Genomic DNA, 20148 nt, shown 5'->3' with positions numbered 1-20148 from the left:
GTCGGGTCTCCCTCGTTCCGTATGGGACGGAATCATCTTTTCACGCCGAGGTTGTGCTCACCCGCTGGCGCTGTCCGTTCTCCTCTCAACGGCTAAGGGACTTCCTATCCCCGCCGTTTCCCAATCATCTCCACCACCGAAATTCGAAGCCGAGAGCCGTTGACGCGAGAGGCGTCCGTCCCAACCGCGGAGCCCACCGACGTGGCGTCCCACCTGGGTCCGATCGATCTGAAGAGAAGAGGATTTCAATTTGGAATGTGCGAGGGAGCCGCACTGTGAGATTTTTTTTATTTTTTTTTTGCAGATACATTGCAAAATGCCCCCCGCCCCCCAAAAAAGATGATGAGTTAGCCAGCTCTAGTTTTGTTTTCTGTCATGTGAAATGAAGGCACATTTCAAGGGGGGGGGGGGTGACGTCCTCATGGTAGAACCTTATCTTGAATCGAGGATGGGGAGAATTTGACTTTGTGAAGAATGTCAACCAAGTTACATTCACGGCACACAGGAAGAAGCAATATTTTCGCTGGTGACGATGGAGTGTGGAAGGGGGGGGGGGGGGTGAGGCAACACCCCCCGGTCCCCCAACCACCGTCTGGTTGGTGCGCATGTAATCGGTCCACCGTACGCGCTGCTGGCATGTGGCTGGGATTAGGACATTGCAGTGTGTCTTAAAATCGTTGCCCAGTGGCCATTTGCTGGAAGAAAGGCAGCGACGGAAAGCACAAGGCCACACTCAGGTATGCGCAAACAAAACTTTTTCCTCAACGCGCGTTTCTGCGGAGAAAGAGCGGCCGCTGCACTTGACCTTGGCCGAGTTTACAACTTTACATTCACACTTCACCACTATCGCGCAACTTTTTGGTGCTCGCTGAATCGGAAACTTAACATATATTAAAAAAACACTCGAGATTTTGGCGCTAGCTCGTCAATAACAGTCTGAAGGGTTTCCATTTGATAGTTGCAGGTTAATTGGGACTCCCCGCTTCCTTTTTAATCTGATGATCGGGTTGCGCAAAATGCTCAATAGCAGAAAGCAAACATTCGCAGCTATTCAAAAAAGCTCCGTTTGGATTCATGCGTGTGGACTGCAAATTTAGATTGCTAATACTTGTGAGTTCGGCGTATCGCAAAAGTAATGCATTTCTCGGGCTTTTTAAACCTTTGTGCTTTTTTAGTTTTTGACATATTCAGTACTAACTAGTCCATTATTATTTCAACTCATATCGATTTGGACAAGTCACAATTGCAGTATTTGTTAGCGAGTGCTAAATTGTGGCTTTGATCGTTTTATTTAGAAACGAACGTCAAAGTGAAATGATGCATGCAAGCGAAATCCGTTTAATTTTTATTTTTTTTTTAATGAAACTATTGGGCGATACGGTGATTAGAAGAAGTCCGGGGTTTGATTCCGTCATTCCCAATTTTGAGGGGGGGGGGGGGGGGTGATTTTCTTTTAATCCCCCAAATCCCCCTCCCTCCAGGCACCCCCCCCCCCAAAAAAAAAACCCTAGTCCCCCAGCCCGCTTTCAGGGTCCCTGGTCGTCGTTGTCAAATCGTCAACTTCGCATGTTCATCGTCTTGATCAAGGCACGCGCGATGACGTCACTTTCGGACGTCCAAAGACGAAGGTCTTCGCCGACGCCGAGGCGGTTCCCGCAACGGCCGTCCTGACTTTTCACGGCCCTTTTTGGCATAAGAATGAAAGTGTGGACACCGTCTCGCGGCTCCCGGCTCGTCCTTATCCGTTTCAAGGGAGCGCGCATGGCAGGTAAACTCCAGCGTGAGCCGCAAGTACTGCGCGGGTGCCAGACACACGCCCAAAAATGACATTGCAATCCGTTATTGGCGGGGCCCGCGTCGCGTTCGGCCCCTGGCCCAATACGCTTCGTAATAATAATAATAATCCTCTCCGTGTAGCGGCGAAATGGCGTCGCGCGCGCGGGGCCTCAAGTGTTCATCGAAAACGGCGCAGATTTCAAGATTTGGCAACATTCACCCTGCACTCCGATATCCGGAAATTGAAAGTTGCACTCAAGGATTCAACAACCGTACGGTCGTTTATCGTTCCAAAAAGAACCCGTGAGAAGTGACTTTCCTTCAATATAGTCACTCTTTTTTTTTTCTCCAATCATGACGTATACAACAGTCAGGCACCATCGGCCACCTCCAATTGGCCGATAATGCCACCCGACGGCAGCAAAGCACTACTTTTGTCCAAATCAAGCTCCTCAACGCACTCGAAATTGTTGCCGCGTCACCAAGATGCCACCGGTTTGGCCCGCGCGCGGAAGGCGTTCCGCTCGCAATCCTAATCTAATCCCCCCACTCCCGCCCCGCAAGGTATTTGCAGGATGTTCCAGCGGTTCCAGGGTCACATCCAGCCAAAGGTGCACCCGGGTCGCAAAAGCCGTCTGGTGACCAAAGACGGCCGCTGCAACATCGAGTTTGGCAAGAGGGAGCCCGGCAACCACCTGGTTTACCTGGTGGACATGTGGACCACCTTTGTGGAGATCCGTTGGCGCTTCGTGCTGCTTCTGTTCGTGACGTCCTTCATCGGGAGCTGGTTCATCTTCAGCCTGCTGTGGTACTGGATCGCCCGCAGCAACGGGGACATGTCGGCGCCGCGGCGCGCCAACCACACCATGTGCATCGCCAACGTCAACAGCCTGACCACCGCCTTCCTCTACTCGCTGGAGACGCAGACCACCATCGGCTACGGCGGGCGGGCCCCGACGGGCCAGTGCGCCGGCACGGTGGCGGTCATCATCCTGCAGTCCATGGCGGGCGTCTTCATCAACAGCTTCATGTGCGGCGTCATCCTGGCCAAAATCTCCCTGCCCAAGAGACGCGCCAAGACGGTGAGCTTCAGCGACGCCGCCGTCATCTGCCTGAAGAACGGCAAGCTCTGCCTCCAGATCCGCGTGGCCAACCTGCGCAAGACGCTTCTGATCGGCAGCCAGATCTACGGGAAGCTCCTGAAGACCACCACCACCGCCGACGGCGAGACCCTCATCCTGGACCAGCTGGACATCCACTTCACGGTGGACGCCGGCAAGGACAACCTCTTCTTCATTTGCCCCCTGACGCTCTACCACGTGATCGACCGGGCCAGCCCCTTCTACGAGATCTCGGCCGACACGCTGCCCCATCAGGACTTTGAGCTGGTGGTCTTCTTGGACGGCACGGCCGAGTCCACCAGCTCCGTCTGCCAGGTGCGCACCTCTTACACCCCCCAGGAGATGCAGTGGGGCCACAGCTTCCTGCCCATCATCTCGCAGACCAAGACGGGCAAGTACCGCGTGGATTTCTCCAACTTTTCCAAAAGCGTGCGGGTGGCGACGCCGCACTGCGCCCGCTGCTTTGAGGGCAAAGCGGACGCCGAGCTCCAGCTGCACAACCAACACAAGGACAATCGCAAGAACCAGCAGAATATTGGCATCCACAACCTGGCCTTCCAGGGCACGGACGTTCACGACGCCGCAGACGTCACCAAGATGTGAAGGCCTCGTCCTTCTCGCCTATGGAGGAGGAACCCCCCCCCCCCCCCCACACACAAAAAAAAGGTACGCAAAAATCGGCCCAGGGACCATCTGGTCAGATTTAGGACCAGGTCCGGGGTCAAACTCGACAGGCAGTTTCACGTAACACGTGAACATTCTTATCCGTCACCCGAGTAAGTCCAACTAAAACCGGAACCGACTTTGACCACCTCACGCGAGATCTGAGAACTTGGTCCTGTTCCACAAGGATTTATTTGGATTTAGAATCTGGTCACGCAAGATTTTTCGAGCCAAATATTTCACCCGAGATATTTAGTGTGACTCGTTCGGGCCGAACTCTGAAAGTTCCTCAGCAATGAAAAGGGGCATTCATCGCGAACGGCACAGCGGGTTCCTCCTGAGAAGATTAACGTCTGAGTCGCTTTTAATAAAAAAACTGCACTGTGTGGAGGCGGGGGATCACTCACACTCACGGGGGCTTTTCGCACTTTGTCATTAATGCCACCGAAACAGTCGCTCAATGACAGATCGACGTCCTTGTTTGCCGTCAGAAGGACGCAGCGAAATTTGGTGGTCGCTCGTGACTCAGGGACGTTACTCAATAAAATGCGTACGCCCACAATGAAATGGACTTTAGGTTCTTTTTCATGAATGACACTGAATTTGTTTTTGGGGTATCGCAAAGCGGTGGCGTATACCGATGGCCAGTAGAGGGCGGCAAAGCACTACGATCACCAAATTAGCATCGGGGAACGTTTTCATCTGATTTGTGACTAAAATTCGATTGGACTATTGAAAAAAAAATCAAAGAAAACGATACATTTGAGATTGAGCTAGCGAGCTAAAGGCACCAATTGATATAAGGAATAATTATTTTAAATGGAAATATAAAGTAGAGAATTGCTGCTCTTTAAGCATACCAAAAAATGTACTTTTCATTCATAGTTTTGCAAATAAAACGCATTTAAACTGGACATTTTTTTTCCATTTAAAAACAAATACACTAAAAATAAATGCATGAAGTATAGACATTTGGTCAGACTGTGACGGTATCGCTAATTGACGGTTATGAATCGGCAGAGCATCCAATATCAGAATATTTGTATATTTATATATTAAACGAACTCGATTCATTTTTCATGGTAACATTTCTAATTACAATTAGCCAATTAAATAAAATCATCAGTAATTTTTTTTTACTACTATAGAAATTGTTAAAATCTGCACAACTGTATTAATATTGGTTTATTTTATTTATAATCAATTATTTGATTCCTACCCCAAAAACGAAAGAAATTAGCTGCCAACAAATTTTGAGACTCGTTATGTTGGTTCTCGGAAGCAAATCCTTCACATTTCAAAACAATGCCACCATGTAACCGGTGAACTTTGAATTTCAGTGATTATCGTTCTTACCGAAATCTCATCAGATTAGCATTTGTGATCCTACGACAGACGGGCCAAGTTTGGATGAAAGTGTGCGTCTTTGACCTTGTTGCCACCTTGAGCCTTCTCCTCAGTCTTGAAGCCTCCACCTCTGAGCAGCTCCGAAGCCAAAGAACAACCGGGGTTAATCTCAAGCGTTTCCCTGCTGGCTGAAGAGAGTCACATTGAAAAGTGTCAGAGAGACCAAAACACAAGAAAGACGCAGTGATTTGACGCCGCGGTTTTGCATGAACAAATGTGTCACATATGTGCTTTATTGACAAGTCCCAGATGGAAATGACGTCACCTGCAAATGTTTTCTGTAAGGTCACTTGAATGTCAGCAGCCGGGAGCCACAGGAAGTCAGCGCAATCAATTTGGATGATTTTTTTTTTTAAACGCATTGTACATACTGGACATTTGGAGCCAAGCATACGCGCCAACTTTTCCCCCGGCAGCCTTCATTGGAATTGAAAACCCAGAGACAACGCCACACGTGTTTTGCATTTTCTTTGGCTTTTTGTTTACGATAGCCTGAGAAGTCACCAAAAGCGTCTGCCGTTTCATTTGAACCTAAAAAAAAAAAAAAAAAAAAAAAAAAAAAAAAAAACTTTTTAAACTAAGACATCCGTCTTCCACACATTAAAGAAAAAATGTCTTCAACACTTTTTAGTGTTCTTCATTTGCGCTATATACTGTATTCTTTTTTTTCAACCATCATATATTAAGACATGAAATCATGTACATTTAAAAAAAGGTTTTAACAAATGTTTAATACATATTACAATGTTTTATAATCATTCAAATCCGGTTCTAGTCTATTTCCCCCCCCCCCCCCAAATTGTCAAATAAAAGATGGGTTTTCTCCATTTTGACCCCCCCCCCAAAAAAATGTTGCTAATGCTAACGGCTCATGAAAGCGTGGAATTCGGTAGATTCCCGTTTCTATCGATTTTTTTTGATGTGACATTTTCATTCACAATAATTATTTGTTTTTTTTTATAATACACAGCATCAACAATTGTATCGAATCAAGATTTTAAAAGGCGTATATTACAATATGAATTTACATATCTGCAATTTTTGTGCGGTGCACGTTTCAAATGAAAAGCAAATTTGATGCGAAGACCAACAGCTAGCTAGCAATAGCACAGAGTGTGTCCAATCCTGTTTGGGTTGTGTCTCGAGGGCGACTACTTTTACTGTATTGTCGTCTCGGAATTTCCCACCATGTCTGCTGAAAGAAAGCGAACAAATTCGAACTCTGTGTCGCTTTGGAATTTCTTTCCTCATCGCTAGGTCGCCTCGACGCTAACATGAGCCCGGTCCTCATGATATGAAGGGACGGCCGTGCCGTGCCGTTGGCTCCGGAGAACCCATCAAGGTCGACTTGACATGCAGCTTACGCTCGCGAACTCAAACGCTCACATTCTGGTGGGAGCCAAAACCTTTGAAAAGGCTGCTGGGGAAAACGTTGTTACGAAGTCACATAAGCTTGGTTTGTTGGAGCCTCACACAATGTCAAATACTGTAGACAGACAAGTGGGGTCATACATATAAATATATTTTTGGGGGTTGGGGGGGGGGGGGGTCCATTCGTTGAGCCAAAATGGAGCATTTTCCTTTCCTGAGTGGACATGAAAGTGCACGTCCAGCCACCAGTGCCCAGGAAACGTGTCACAGGGAAACAAAAAAAAAAAAAGATCAGGAAAGGTCACATTCTCTCAAAAAGGAGCGAGGGGGTGCGGTAGAAACAGAAAAGGGTACATTTGACTCTTTTCTTTTTCGGGATGGGCAAATACCGCTAGCAGGTATCGGCATGAGGCTGAGGCCACAGATACTCAACGCAAAAGCGTTTTTGCATGAAGTCCCCTCTGGCCAGTAGGTGGTGCTACAGTGCGGCAAATGATCTTTTTCATTTGACTTCTTCAAATGTGTTCATCAGCCCCCCGGTGCTTTCATCTTGAGCAGATGTGAGTGAGACAATATTGTGCACGCGAAGCGCAGCGAGACGCTGCCGCGCGAGTATCTAGGTCGCGTTTTTCGTGACTCATCTTGGAGGGCATTTCCAAGAGGCTCGAAAACAAGACGCGGAAATCTTCCGCAGCGCCGGCGAGGGGAATCTCATTCAAAGGCGACCACTCGCAATGAGAGCGCCGATGGATGCGACTGGGCACCGGTGGCCGAAAGGCACTTCTTCTGAAGTAGGAGTTTGTCAAAGCGGCGTAAACGTGGTCTGATCGCTCGCTGGTGGAATAGCGGGCGGATTAATTCAGAGACAATGATTCTAATCCCCCCCAAAGCAAGGATGGCGTCGCATCCCGCGACGTGTTGAGGGAGAAATCTTGCAAATGTGGGGCAGCTCTTTGAAGGCAGACATTCAAAAGAGGATTTACACCAATAAATACAAATTTAAAAAAGGGAGGGGGGTTCAGGGGGGGGGGTATATGGATTCCGCGACAACGCCTTGAGAAGTTTCCGGCCATTTTCCAGACTGCTCGTCCCCAGCTGAGCTCGCACCGCACAACCTGGATCGGTCGCCGGTCCATTCAAGGCATTCGCATTCCCGTCAAGGAACAATTTGTGGTCTTTTGAGAAAATTGGAGACAAACAGAGCTTCAAAACCCCGGCAGCCACGTTCACCGCGAGCACACCCCCCGATATCCGACTGAATATTGAAGTGACTATTTGGAGGCCTACTTTGAGGTCATAGCATTGGAAAGTAAGGGCACTCTTACTCAGAGTACAATCAGTGGCCACTCCACCCACCTCTGGTCCCTGGCAGTCCCATCTCCGGACCGTTTTGAGTCTTCAATCAAAACAGAGTCCAAGCCGGTCGGATCCGGCGCCCGTCCCGTCCAATCGACTATCCCGCCGGCTAAAAGCGTGGCGCCATCTCGGGACGGATGGTGCGCCGCCTTCGGAAGGATCCCCGTTCCTGGGACAAGCTCTCCGAGAAGCTTTGGCCCCGCCTCCTCGCCGGCGCCGACCTATCGGAGGGGCGGCTGGGGCTGTTGCGGGTTGGGCCTGTAGAGCTGCTGCAGTCGTAGCGGGCGCCCGCCGGGCGGCCAGCCCCCGGGCAGCTGTCCGATCACCCTGAGCCCCACCGGCTGGAGGGGGGCGCCGGGGCCCGGCACGTGTCCCTGCGGGTGGGGATGGGGCGGGGGAGTCCTGGCGTGCTGCGGCTGCGTCGGGGCCGCGGGGGAAACGGGAGCAAGCGGGTAGCGCGGCAGCAGGATGGCCGGCGTCAGGCCGTAGCGTACCTGGAAAACCCGCAGAGGTCCCTGCGCCACGTAGCCGTTGGGCCGCGCCGCTTCCGCCGCGCCCGCCTTCACCTCCTCCAGGACGTCGCCCGGCGCGTCCTCGCCGCCGCCCGCTTTGCCGGGCCGCTTCTTGATCAAGTCCTGCATTTTCTCCGCCTGCGCTCGGCGCATGTGGTAAGTCGTCCTGGAGCGCTGGAAGGAGTCCAAAAAGTCCTCCAGGCTCATGTTCCCCTCCATGAACGTGTCCAGCAGCTCCTGTGACGACGACAAAACCAAAGCGGTGTCAGCGCACGACACTTGCAAAGGGGAGGAACACTTGGATGGGATTGCAATGTCAAGCGTCCAAATGAAACAATGAGCAGACGGAACACTTTTTGCAACCGCAATCTTGCAACTCTCCAGCAGACAAAGATGCGGGGAGGTCCCATCCATCAGGCGGCCTCCCCCCTCTGAGGAGAATGACAATTTAAGAAGCGCGCAGGATGCCGTGCGCGGCTAACAAAAGGGCCTCGAGCTCAGCAAGGGTTGCTTTTGGCAACGCGCGAAAGCCGAGCGCTCCTCGTCCGGACCGCTTCCCAGGATGGGAATTTGAGCCCCGTCGGGTACGCCAGGTTGCGTCCTCCTCTCGGATGGCTGTCGCGGCGATGACCGGAGAGACGCTCTGAATTTTTACGTCAACCCCAGCGCTGGCTGATCAAAGAAGCGACGCGCGGCTCTTCACGTTTCATTCGAGTCAGACGCGTTGCCTCGACCGGCTTTCATTCAGAGAATCGACGCAGCACTTCATTAGCGTGGCTTCGTGGAAAAGTCAACTTACTTGCTCATCGCATTTACAGTAAAGCCGCATTCATTGCGCTCGAGACATTATTACAACAAAAAAAGCATTTGGAAAAAAGAATTTTAGTGCTCTTGCATTTTAATGCCTTTTTGGTATCTGTGCAACATGGGTTCATGATCATGTACATGCTACATGCATGGTGCCGATACTGTGCTGCTTGCCGCTGTCCTTATGTAATTACGAGTCCCTTTTAGGGGCTGAGGATGTTGATTACGCGCAAATCTGGACTATTCGCTACCCCCCCCCAAAAAAAAATTGTGATTTGCAATCAGTCTTTGTCTTGTGAATCATGCCAGCCGGCTGATATTAATGTGAAACTGAATACAGCCATGAGGGCAGAATGCGGGAAGCTTGCGGCAGCCGAGCCATCACGCCGCGCCGCTATTAAAGCGGCGCGGGCCGCTGCATCTCACATGGCTGAGATCAGAGCAAATAGCCACAAAATGATTCCACCCACCGCATCCGCTCCAGTCAGACAATTTGCAGGAAAAAAGGAGGATAGAGAGCAGAGAGAACAATGTGTTGTTTGTTGCCTGGCTGGCGGGCGGGCGGGCGTGGCAGCGAGTCGCTGTTGATCGTCGCTTCACGGGGGTGGGGGGAGGAAGCAGATGACATGTGGAAATCACTCCTTTTTTTGTTTGGGGAAAAAAAAGAAGCCTTCCTTGCCTTTTTTTTTTGTTGTTTGTTTTTACCTCCGAGTTCTCCTCGGCGCGTGCCACCTCTTCTTGCAGGAGGTTCTGGGCGCTCTGCAGGCTGGGCTTCTGGACTCGGGCTCCTGAAAAGGGTGAAGCTCAGGTGAAAATGAACGCCGGCACCGAGACTTCACCCCAGACACCCTCGTCGAGCGGCGGAGAAAACCCACAAGACAAGAAATATGTTTCCGCTTCACATTGGCCACGAGACTCATTGTCAGGCCATCTGTTCATTGACACCCCCGCCGCAGAACTGTCCCCGGTGAGGCTTTGCGTTATTAGAGTCCATGAAGTGACCTTTTATTTGCAAAGATCTGTTTTGACTTTGGGGAGAAAAAGATCAACTTGACGCAGTGAACCGTGAACAGAGTGCATTTTTTGCCCTGTCAATCTGAAAGTTTTTTTTTTTTTAACTAAAAGGATGGAAAATACTCCTTTTTGTCCTATTCATTCAAATAAAAATGAACAGATTGTAAACTGATGTTCAAAAGGTCATTGCAGTCCTAGTTCCTTGTCCACCAAAATCCATTCATGTTAAAAAAAGCGAGCAACTGTTGCGCTTTCCTGAAACACCCTCACCTCAACGTGATTTCCATCCGGCGTGGGTCGCAAAAGCAAGCCGGCGCGCACGGAAAACGGTAGCGCGCTAGTCCGACGACCGCACGTTGCGGACGTGGCAAATGTGAGTTGACAGCCAGGGGAAACAAACAGTCCTAAGGCAGCTGAAACGTGACCTACATTCGGCACGGGAAGCCAACCGGACCCGGGGGAGCCCCGCGCACGCGCATCATGTTGTCACGCTTGGCAATTTGTTGCCGGCCCTGATGGATCAACTCGTCCTGTCGGGGAGATGATATCGAGTCAAGTGGCGTCAGGAATGAAGCAACGGAGAGGAAACACAAAACCCAAAACGAAAACAAACGCCCCCCGTGAAACGGGCTGGCGGCGTTCAGTGAGCAGGTAGGCTGAAAACTGATAGCGACGCTATCGCCAGCCTCCACAATCACATAAAACACAATCCTAAATACTAAGGGATACTAATCACACGCAGGAATTCTTGCTTCTCAAAGGCAAGGACCATGGAAAAAAAATGGCGTCTGTTTTTCGTCAGTGTCGTAAGCGACGATGGTTCCAAACAAATCGCCACTCAGTCTTGCCGACGGATGTGTCGGCATTTTGGTGGAGGAGCCTAGTAGCGACCGCGTGGTTTCCGTCAACGTTTCCTCGCGTCGGGAAACCTCGGGGAGGGGATTCTCAGAGATGGAAAAAAAAAAGGAGACGTGGAAACGATGCGCCGTCTCGCTCGCGCAGCCGAGAACGCTTCCGACACATCAAACGTTCCCACGGTCCGCCAGCAAAACGTAAAGCTGTCGAGCTTCCAGGTATGAAAAATAAATATGGAGAAAGTCAAGGGCGACTCGGCAAGCTCGTTAAATCCCAGAAAAAATGTCAAGGCGAATTGAGGAAAGATGGGGGGGGGGGGGGGGGTTGAGTGAAGCCTGCGTGGATGTGCAGCAGCTGTGTGTGCAAAAGCAAGCGGAGACTCAAGACATCAGACACCAAAGACACACGAGACGCGGGGCCAACAGCAACGAGCTCATCTGACAAGATCGCTAAAGAAAAAAAAAAAACAAGCTTGAAAATGACAATTCACCAGGGTCATGCTTGGGGTCGTCACACAGGTTTTGTTGTCTCGCCAACCTCTACCGAGCCTCCATTTTACATTTGAAAAAAAATCTCATGGCACAGCACAAAGGAAAAACGTCACCCCAAAAGGTACGACGACAGTCGGAAATAACGATGCCGTTTCACCGGACTCGCAAAGTGAAATCCGGGCCTGTTGGATTGAAGCGAAACTCGCAGGCGGCCGCGGGTGATCAAAGTCAGCACGAGGCCCGACTGCGAGATGTCTGGGAAAGATTATCCTGGTGGTGGGAGGTGATTTTTCTCCCCTCTCCATCTTGCTCGACAGAGGTCCGCACCAGCAATCGTCAACTGTTCTTTAAAGTTGCCGAAACGGGGTACACACATGCAGACGATTGGGCCAAATCCGAGCAGCCGGCTTCCTTCGTGACCAAAGTGGGCAGGCTTCCCGATTCGGCCCGTTGGGTTCCCATGAGCAAACTCCAGAGTCACGCTGAGGCTTTTTGCCACTTGTCTCCAAGCCCGACACTTTTGCCAAACGCACTTTTGTCAAAGTCAGAAAGGATCCCATTCAACTTTGTCGCCTGCAGCCGCCGGCGCCAACGATGCAACGTGGCAAAAGAATGACCTCAAACGACAGCAGCCAGCGAGGATCCCAATTTAGAAGGACGTTTATCGATGATGTTGCTTCACCCCACAACACACTCTTCCTACTCTCTTCTGACCTAACACGTACCGTTTTAGACCATACTTGGACATACTCTCTTCGAGTGCAAGGTGCCTAAATTTGGTGACATTTCCCCCTCTGGTAAATCGACATTACAGGCCAAGATTCATGACCAAATCTTTATCATCTCCTCAAAAACTGTGCTCATCTGACTTCCAAAGCACTTCATTGGATTTTCAAAGACAAACCGGGAGGGGCCCTCTTCCATGCTGTTCAAAAAAACGGTCTGACTTCCAATATTTTAGGGCTGCAGCTCACAATTATTTTAATAACCGTTTAATCTGTCAGTTATTTTGTGCCAATTTGTGTTTGTCATCACTTCTTCCCAGCTCTTGACGTTATTCCTCCGGCACGTAATATGGAGCTTAAAAAAAAGCCTCCCCTCCTCTGTTTCTGGTCTCTGGGCCGGGGGATTTCAACTCACCAAGCTGACTCTGTTTTTCCCAGCACGTGGTTGCCACGTTGGACAGCTCCCGGTATTTTTCGGCCAACTGGAGTCTGCCGTTATTAAGGCGCGGCCGCCGGGCCAGGCTGTCGTCGGCCAGGCTGCGATTGGACGCCATCATCATCTCCCTGTCTATTTGAAGCTCCTGAAACTGGGGGGGAAAAAAACCACACACACACACACACACGAGTTGTTATTTGGGGAGGGGGGGAAAAATGCACTTCCAGAGTTCATGACTAGTTCTGTTTAAATGAATGGAGGGTGGCAAATAAAAGAAATTCAATTCAAGATGAAGTCACTTCATTCAAACTGCTTGACTGCCAACAAACTGTGGATCTCTTTTACGGAAAGCCGTTTTGAGGATTTAGCCCGTATCCTTGACACCCATTTTAAAGTCCGAGCTCAGCCCTTGACATCTGCATTTTGGCCTGTTTTGCTGCCTCTTCTCCTCGGGGGAATGAAAAACAAAATGGACTCGGCGTACATGTGAGTTGGGTCACGGGTTCGGTTGCTGCCCCCGGCCTTCCTGTGCGGAGTTTGCATCTTCCCACCGTGCCCGCGTGGGTTTTCTCCGGGTATTCCCGATTTCCTCCCACATGCCCAAAACATGCACGGGCGAATAAACTTGCCTTCAGATCCAGGTACCGCCGGCCTTTGTCCCGACTCGCAAGAACATTGAGCACACCGGTAAAAGGATTGCATAAATGCTCCGAGGGCTTCCCAAAAATGAGGTGAACAGTTTGTCACGTGCGTGTTGGGAGTCATCGGGAGCTGCCCGAACTGATCATCGTTAGCAGCCGGACCACCTTGGCTGTGCTCCGGCGGGCCGGGAATGACCACCAGGCCGTGACCGTTTTTCCGCTACGCGGCACAGCGAGGTCAGCAATGTCCTGGATGACAGTTTTTCTTTTGTTTGTTTCACATCAGCGCGTCGCCCCCGGGGAGCCTCATGGGAGCTTTCAATGGCTGTCTTCAGACATGTCGCCAGGAAGGAGTGACAATTCCCATGAAGGCTGTCACCCCCCCCATCCCAAAAAAAAGAAACCTTCAACCTCATTTGACCATCAGCAGACCAGATGGCGTTCTTCAAACGTATTAGTGAGAGAACAATACAGTCCCAAACACATATGGGTGCAGTTTCACACGGTTTCTTCCCAAAGCGTCGCAAAAAGCCCAAAGGCAGTTTCCGGAGAGACCCGGTGCATCTGCCTCGCGTTTCTTGACGGTTCACCAAAAGGGCGACTGAAGCCATCTGAAAAGCCGCAGAATTTCCGGATTCTGCCGTTTCTTCCCAACTTCTGCAGAGTAGATAAAGATAGGGCGCTCTTGATGTTGGTGGTCATGTCAGTTCACGCTTGGAGCTTATCTGACTGGGACTGCCGGGGGGGACTTTTGTTTGTATTGAGCAAAGACTGAAAGACGACACTTGGGGAGGGGGGGGGGGGGGGCGCAGATGATCACGACGAGCCGCGTCGTTGCGGTCCACGGACTTTTATTAGTGCTCTTTGAAAGAGCCACAGATGATCACTAACGCCCCCCTCGTGAGCAACGGCAGCGGAGGACGTCCCCGCGGTGAACGAGCTGCTATTTGCCCGAGTTCTCAGAATTTCATTCTTCCAAACGGCCAAAAAATTCCTCATCGGTGGGGCGCCACTGATGACGACAGTAGCTCAATCTCGAGAGCGGCACTTGGCTTTCAGTACTCGCTCCCGCGGATCGGAAATGACGCGGACCAAACGAGACAGAAGACGTGGACGCCGCAGAGTCTTGGTGTTTCGGCCTGCGTGCTGGGAAAGCGGCACCTGCAAGTACCCCGTCAAACGACGAGTCCCGAGGGCTCTTCAAAAGAAAACAAAGACGCTCCTAAAACATGGTAAAAGGTCACCATTCACGCCAACTTGATTTCCAGGCCTTGCCCAGCTGGCGATGCCGACAAAGCCCGCTGGGTCACGTCAAACATCCTCGGGGGGGGGGGGGGGGGGGGGCCTGGGCACTCCATTTACATCGCAGGCCTCCCGCTGACGCTCTTGGACAGACCCCAACAATGTCTGCGGTCGGTCCACGTTGACTGAAATCCTTCTCGCGGCCTGGTGTCAAATGTCGCATCCTTTTAGGAAGAAAGCCTCGGAGCTCGCAAACAAGTGACGCCTTTCGCTATGTCAACGCAAGCGGTTAGTCTGAATTATGAACGTGTCATCGGGGTTTGGGAATCAAGACCAGTCAATGCAATCAACGCTGTCAAGTGAATTTACAGTTTTCAAAATACATTGCACGTGTTCGAAGATAATTGCTGGAAATGTGAGAAGACGGAACTGTTTTTCACCATTTCGGTTTTCCTGATTTTGGGGGCATGGCTAAAACGGCGCCTCATGGCGCCCTTTGGAGTCGGCCGCTTCTCCGCTATATAAAAACTTCAGCACGGTATTCAGCACGACTGCAATGCGCAGTGAACTAGCTAGCGATGCATCTAACGCTAAAATACATCTGGTCTGGCCACTTCAGAGCACCTCGTCATAGGCCTTGATTGTTTTCATGAAGGTGAAAGAGCGGGGGGGGGGGGGGGGGATTGTCAAATCGTCATGACTCATTCCTGAGATAACTCTGTGTGATATATTTCAGCCACGGGGGGGGGGCTGAAGCACATCTATTTTCCAACACGTAGTTATGTGTACACCGAAGAAAGATGCCAAATGAAGTAGCGTCCCGTTTTCCAGGCCGTTGCAGTGACATCTGATTGACAGTTGACCACAGAGCAGAGAGTGGTTTCATTCCAAGAGCAGAGATAACTTTTTTTTTAAAAAACATTTGCCAGGACTGATTTTGAATGGAAACGCGAGTATGTGATCGCGGTAACGAGGGAGCTTGAAACGCTCTCAAATCGAGAGCTGTCTGCGTTCCCACCACATTCGCAGAGAAACTTTCTAACGGTTGGTTTGCCAACAGTCATGGGGGAAATCTTGAAACGGTAACTAAATATTAAAAAACACTCTTAGTCGATGTTTTTTGGTGAAAAACAAGTGCTGGGGGAAAAAAAACTGTAGTTTCCTTTTTCTCTGTAACACTGATTAAGGATTAAGTCTTCATTTATTGGTGTCAGGCAGACCGGCGAGTATTACATGTTTGAAAAGATCGTTCATAATAAGATAAAGAGAACTATGATTGAACTGCTGCAATCCGCATACTATGTGCATGACAAAGAGGGGGCCTGGACGCCAGAAAGGTCGCCAGAAACAAGCATGCGCTGCAATGTGCGCGGAACACTGTTGACAAAGTGCACGATTTTAATTAACCGCGTCAAACCGCAAAGCTGCACTTGTGCTTTCATTCGAACAAGGACGGCTGGAAAGAGCTCCGACAGCACACCTTAACTCGGCATGGGTGCGATACATCAAGACCAGACACGGCACCGAAACGGACACGTTTGGTCGAAATTGGACGCGGTTCCTTGCGCCGCTCAGGGACCCGTTCGAGTGGCGAACATGCAGCTGAAATTTGGAATGTATGTCGAGATAGAAAAGTAGAGATGATTTCAAACAACGCCGAATTGTATACTAGAGTACAAAACGTGTGTTTGAAGAAGCGTGATCGGATTACTCAACGGGGAAATGGAGAAATGAGTAGTTGATAAAACGAGGTAACATTTTAAACAGGGTTTTGCATTAAGCCTTAAAGACGAGGGGAAATGTGTACATGTGTGTGTGCGAGGGGGTGGGGGGCGGCAGATAAGCGTAATACACAACCCCCAAAATGGTCAATGGATAAATACCTCCGTTTGATTTGTGTCGGAAATTAAATAAATAATTGTGTTCTAACGTAGAAAAAAACTGAAAAACGACCGCCCGCCACGCAGACAGCCGACGAAGCATGTAAAGCGGATTCGCTGCAACAAAAGGTCCAGAAGCACCCCCGCTGTCATTTCAAAACAGTTCAAGACAAACAAATAACGCGGAGGGAACATTGTGCCGGAGGCACTTTGAGGGGCGAAGTCGATATCGCTACGTACCCACCTTCTCATTGAGTCCAATGATTTGCTCCATTTTGTCGTCGCTCTGTAAAAGCTCCCTCAGCTCGCCGGTGCTCAGAGCCCGGTAGCCGTCGGGGCAAGCGGCGGGGTCCATCGCGGGGAGTTTGTAACGTCCTTCAAAATGGACAAAAGACAGTTTGGGGAAGGCAAAAAGTCCTTCGCGCGGCCGGCTCACATCTCGCTGCTGCGGCTGGCGGCTCACGTTGCAGTGCGAACTCGACGCGACGAACACGCTAAGCTAGCGGGTGTGTACCTCAATGTGGGCCACTTCTTGTTAGCTCCCGCCAGAGTAAGACAACATGGCGGATATGCGACTCGGAAAATAAAAGCTCAACTTTGCTTCGAGGTGACGGAAGTACGCAGAAGGTACAATGGAACCTCGCGTACTTGGATTCACGCATTCATGGATTTCAAAATTCTTCTAATTTTTGTTGGTGGTGTTTCTGGGTGGCAACCCCCGTTTTTTACAGATAGCACTTATTTGAGGTTTAAACTCATTTTTTCAAGGTTTTTTTTTTGTCTTTGCACCTAGACAGAAGTTCAATGGTGCCTTAACTTGTGAGTACAATTCGTAACTCAAAACACTCAATGCCTCAAATCATCCTTTCCCGGTGAAATGAATGGAAATACCACGAACCGCAGGTGTCAAATCCAAATCCGGAAAGTAAAAAGGTTGCATTCTCTCATCCTTGAAGAAATAAACACCTTATCTTGGGTCAATACCTCAATGGAACACATATCAGGTGGCCGTCAAATGAAAAAAAAGGTTAGAATTTGCAGTACCACCGTATGGCAGTTTCTTCTTCATCGCGTTGGCCCCTGACCAAAATGGAGACTCAACCAATATCATCGTAGTCCTTCTCATCTTGGTTTTCGTCTTCGACGTCGTCATATTCCTCTGCCGTGTCTTCCGCCAGCTCCAGCACCTCCTCGCACGATGGAACCAAAGGGAACGCTTCTTGGTCTTGATCCTCTACCTCCACGTAGTCTGGCTGCTCATCGGGGATCTGCTCGTTGTTGTCAAGGCGGGTCAGGTTCTGATCTTGGTGATGGAGATTGCTCAGGGTGCCATCTTGGGTGTGGGCGGAGTTCTGATCTTGGTTTTGGCGGGTGTCTAGATTCTGATCTTGGCTAAAGAGATTGCTCAGGTAGTGATCTTGGATGTGGACATGGGTCAGGGTGCAATCACGAGTGTCGGGGGGTGCGGTCTTCTGATGGAGTTTATGGAAGTTGGTCAAGTTCTGACCTTGGTTTTGGAGGTCTTTTGGGTTCCAATCTCGGCTGTGGTCATTGTTGAGGTGCCAATCTTGGTGATGGAGTCTGCCCAGGTTCTGATCTTGGTCATGGAGATTGCCACGGTTCTGGTCCTGGATCGGCATATGTTCAGGAAGGTTGCCCTTGTTCTCCTGATGGTCACGTAGGTCATGGGACATTGTTTCTTGTCTTTGGTTGGGAACCTCTGCAATGTTCTCATAGCTCTGGCCCTCTAAAAAAAACATAACAAGATGCCACATTTTAAAAAGCCCCGACAGATCATTATGATTTCTCCTGATTAGATGGAGGAGTTAAAAATGACTTTTGGTTTGTCTGCTAACTCATCTGACATAATAAGAATTATCGATGATAAACATTCATTTTACCTTCCGACCCGAACTGGGTGCGAGGGGGCAAGGGCGGAATAGTCTGGTTCCGCTCACGGTATTTGTTGTCCCTGGGAGATGCAACGGAAGAAATATTAAAGTAAATATTGTGTCATAAAAAAAGAAAACAAAGTTATTCATGGCAGTATATTTTCTACTTTGGGGTAAAATATTTTCTTCCCCAAAGTCACGTTTTTTTAAAATTCAATTTTGTATTTTAACTACGCCAAAGTAAGCTGCCTGTGCGCAAGGTTAGAATAAAGACCCAGCTTGCACAGCAATCTGTGAAACTTATCAAAAATGCTTGCAAGAAAAGCCAAAATCAAGTCATTGAAACTTTTCCATGTTGGGGAAATACGCTACACTCGGTGACCTTCACAACTCTGTCAAATCAACAACTTAGGCCAACGTCAACATGACCTTTTGGAGTTAAACTAGAAAACATTTCACATCTATTTCTTTTACTTGTCCTTGGAGCCTTTGTAGCGCTGTGAGGATCTGTGTTTCTCTGCAAAAACAAACAAACAAACAAACAAAAGAAGAGCACAACACGTAAAACAATAAAAAGACGTTGAAGAAGGTTAATGCGGAATATACTTCAATCTAACACCAGCCAAAATGGTATAGAGCACAACCACGCATTCCTCATTCTGCTGGCGAGCCAACCCTTGTCCTTTCTTCAATTTGCCACGAAATTTGGCTGCTCAATGTTGCCGCAACGGCTGGCGAGGTCGAATTTTATTTTAGTTGTTAAGCTTCACAACGTATCACATACGATTTTGGTCACAGGTGTGGCTCGCTACATGAACGTGGGAAGACGTATTGGACTCCCAAAACATTTTTGACAGTACGTGGTAGCGGTATCCTTTTTGTGGAAGGTTCTCACCGATTTCCTTCTCAAGAAAAACATTGGTGAAGATGTGGGTATTGAAACTAAATTAGACCCTTGAGTTGAGAAATAAAACCCCATTGCTGATTTCTTTTCTTTCACGGAGGAAAAACAAGCATAAAATTGCAGTGTCATGATGTCTGAAAAGCGCATGAAAGTTTAGCTTGGAACGGGAGACCGTGCTTGGATGTTACACCAGAATTCCTGGGGAAGAAAAAAACTCCACTGAGGTCTGTGGTTTCTTCACAATAACCGAGTCGTGTTTTGGCTTGGGTTCACCGCAGTACGTATTACGTACGGCATCTGCCATCAGTGCATTTCATCAACAAAGACAACAAAATCAGCTTTAATCTTATTTTTAGCTCTGATGTGTAATGCCTCAATCTCACAGATGAAGAAGAAAAAAAACTGTGACCAAACCAACCGTTCTTGGGGATGCACTTGTTGATTAAGGCGAAAATGATGCCGATGAGCAAACACACAAAAATGATCGCGAGCATCAGCCACAACCAAAAGTACTCTCGTAGAAGATCCATTGGCAATTAGACAAAGTTCCAGAGGAATCAAAGAGACACGTCGGAGTCGCTGCTGCTTACAAGAAAGAAGAAGCAAAGTGCAATTGGAAAGAAGAGCATCAGCTACTTCCCCTTTTTGATACTTAGACTAACGCGGCAAAGCAGACGATCACCTAAATGCGGCATCTCTTGGGACTTGTGACTCAGCCAAGTTCGTGCTCTGGGAAGCGGCAAAGTTTTCAAGTGTGTTGATGTGCATTATTAGACCAAAACACACACACAAGTCCGCATATCATGCGAACACATGAGGATGGGATTCTCTTTATCTGCATCCTCTCCAATTTGCAGCTCACCATCAGCTTCCTTTTGATGACGCATCACATACTGCAATATATTCGTAGCATTGGAACAAAAAACAAAGCTTGACAAAGACTGTAGTACAGCTTAAAGTAAAATACATCTCATGGGGGGGGGGCAATTATTCATTATATTTAAAAAATGCAATATTTTCAAGAAGCTGCTGATGATGTAGTGGTGCATTAGCAT

At 49.2% G+C, this 20148-nt stretch overlaps 2 protein-coding genes across 3 annotated transcripts; one reads left to right on the top strand and one right to left on the bottom strand.

The window, feature by feature from the left end:
• Positions 1-620: 620 nt before the first annotated feature.
• Positions 621-3946, top strand: LOC147194227 (ATP-sensitive inward rectifier potassium channel 1-like). 2 transcript variants are annotated; one of them, XM_086130920.1, is made up of 2 exons: positions 621-737; positions 2341-3946. In XM_086130920.1, exon 2 carries the CDS (start codon positions 2352-2354, stop codon positions 3498-3500), a length of 1149 nt encoding a protein of 382 aa, XP_085987046.1. In that variant the 5' UTR covers positions 621-737; positions 2341-2351; the 3' UTR covers positions 3501-3946. The 2 variants fall into 2 exon arrangements, with proteins under 2 accessions (XP_085987046.1, XP_085987047.1); XM_086130921.1 differs by lacking the exon at positions 621-737 and adding an exon at positions 1565-1768.
• Positions 3947-5787: 1841 nt separating this feature from the next.
• Positions 5788-19830, bottom strand: LOC147194226 (uncharacterized). The gene is made up of 8 exons (XM_086130919.1): positions 19512-19830; positions 18664-18706; positions 18199-18269; positions 17805-18044; positions 16542-16672; positions 12514-12685; positions 9719-9801; positions 5788-8443 (listed from the first exon to the last, which is right to left on the bottom strand). The coding sequence occupies exons 1-8, from the start codon at positions 19621-19623 to the stop codon at positions 7916-7918; spliced, it is 1380 nt and encodes a 459-aa protein (XP_085987045.1). The 5' UTR covers positions 19624-19830; the 3' UTR covers positions 5788-7915.
• Positions 19831-20148: the final 318 nt, after the last annotated feature.

The sequence above is a fragment of the Hippocampus guttulatus genome, chromosome 15 (genome assembly GCF_054856545.1).
Source record: "Hippocampus guttulatus isolate MCC_2025c chromosome 15, RoL_Hgut_1.0, whole genome shotgun sequence".
In the NCBI taxonomy this organism is placed as follows: Eukaryota; Metazoa; Chordata; class Actinopteri; order Syngnathiformes; family Syngnathidae; genus Hippocampus; species Hippocampus guttulatus.
The sequence above is the reverse complement of the archived record's forward strand: the minus strand, read 5'-3'. Positions and strand labels throughout refer to the sequence as shown.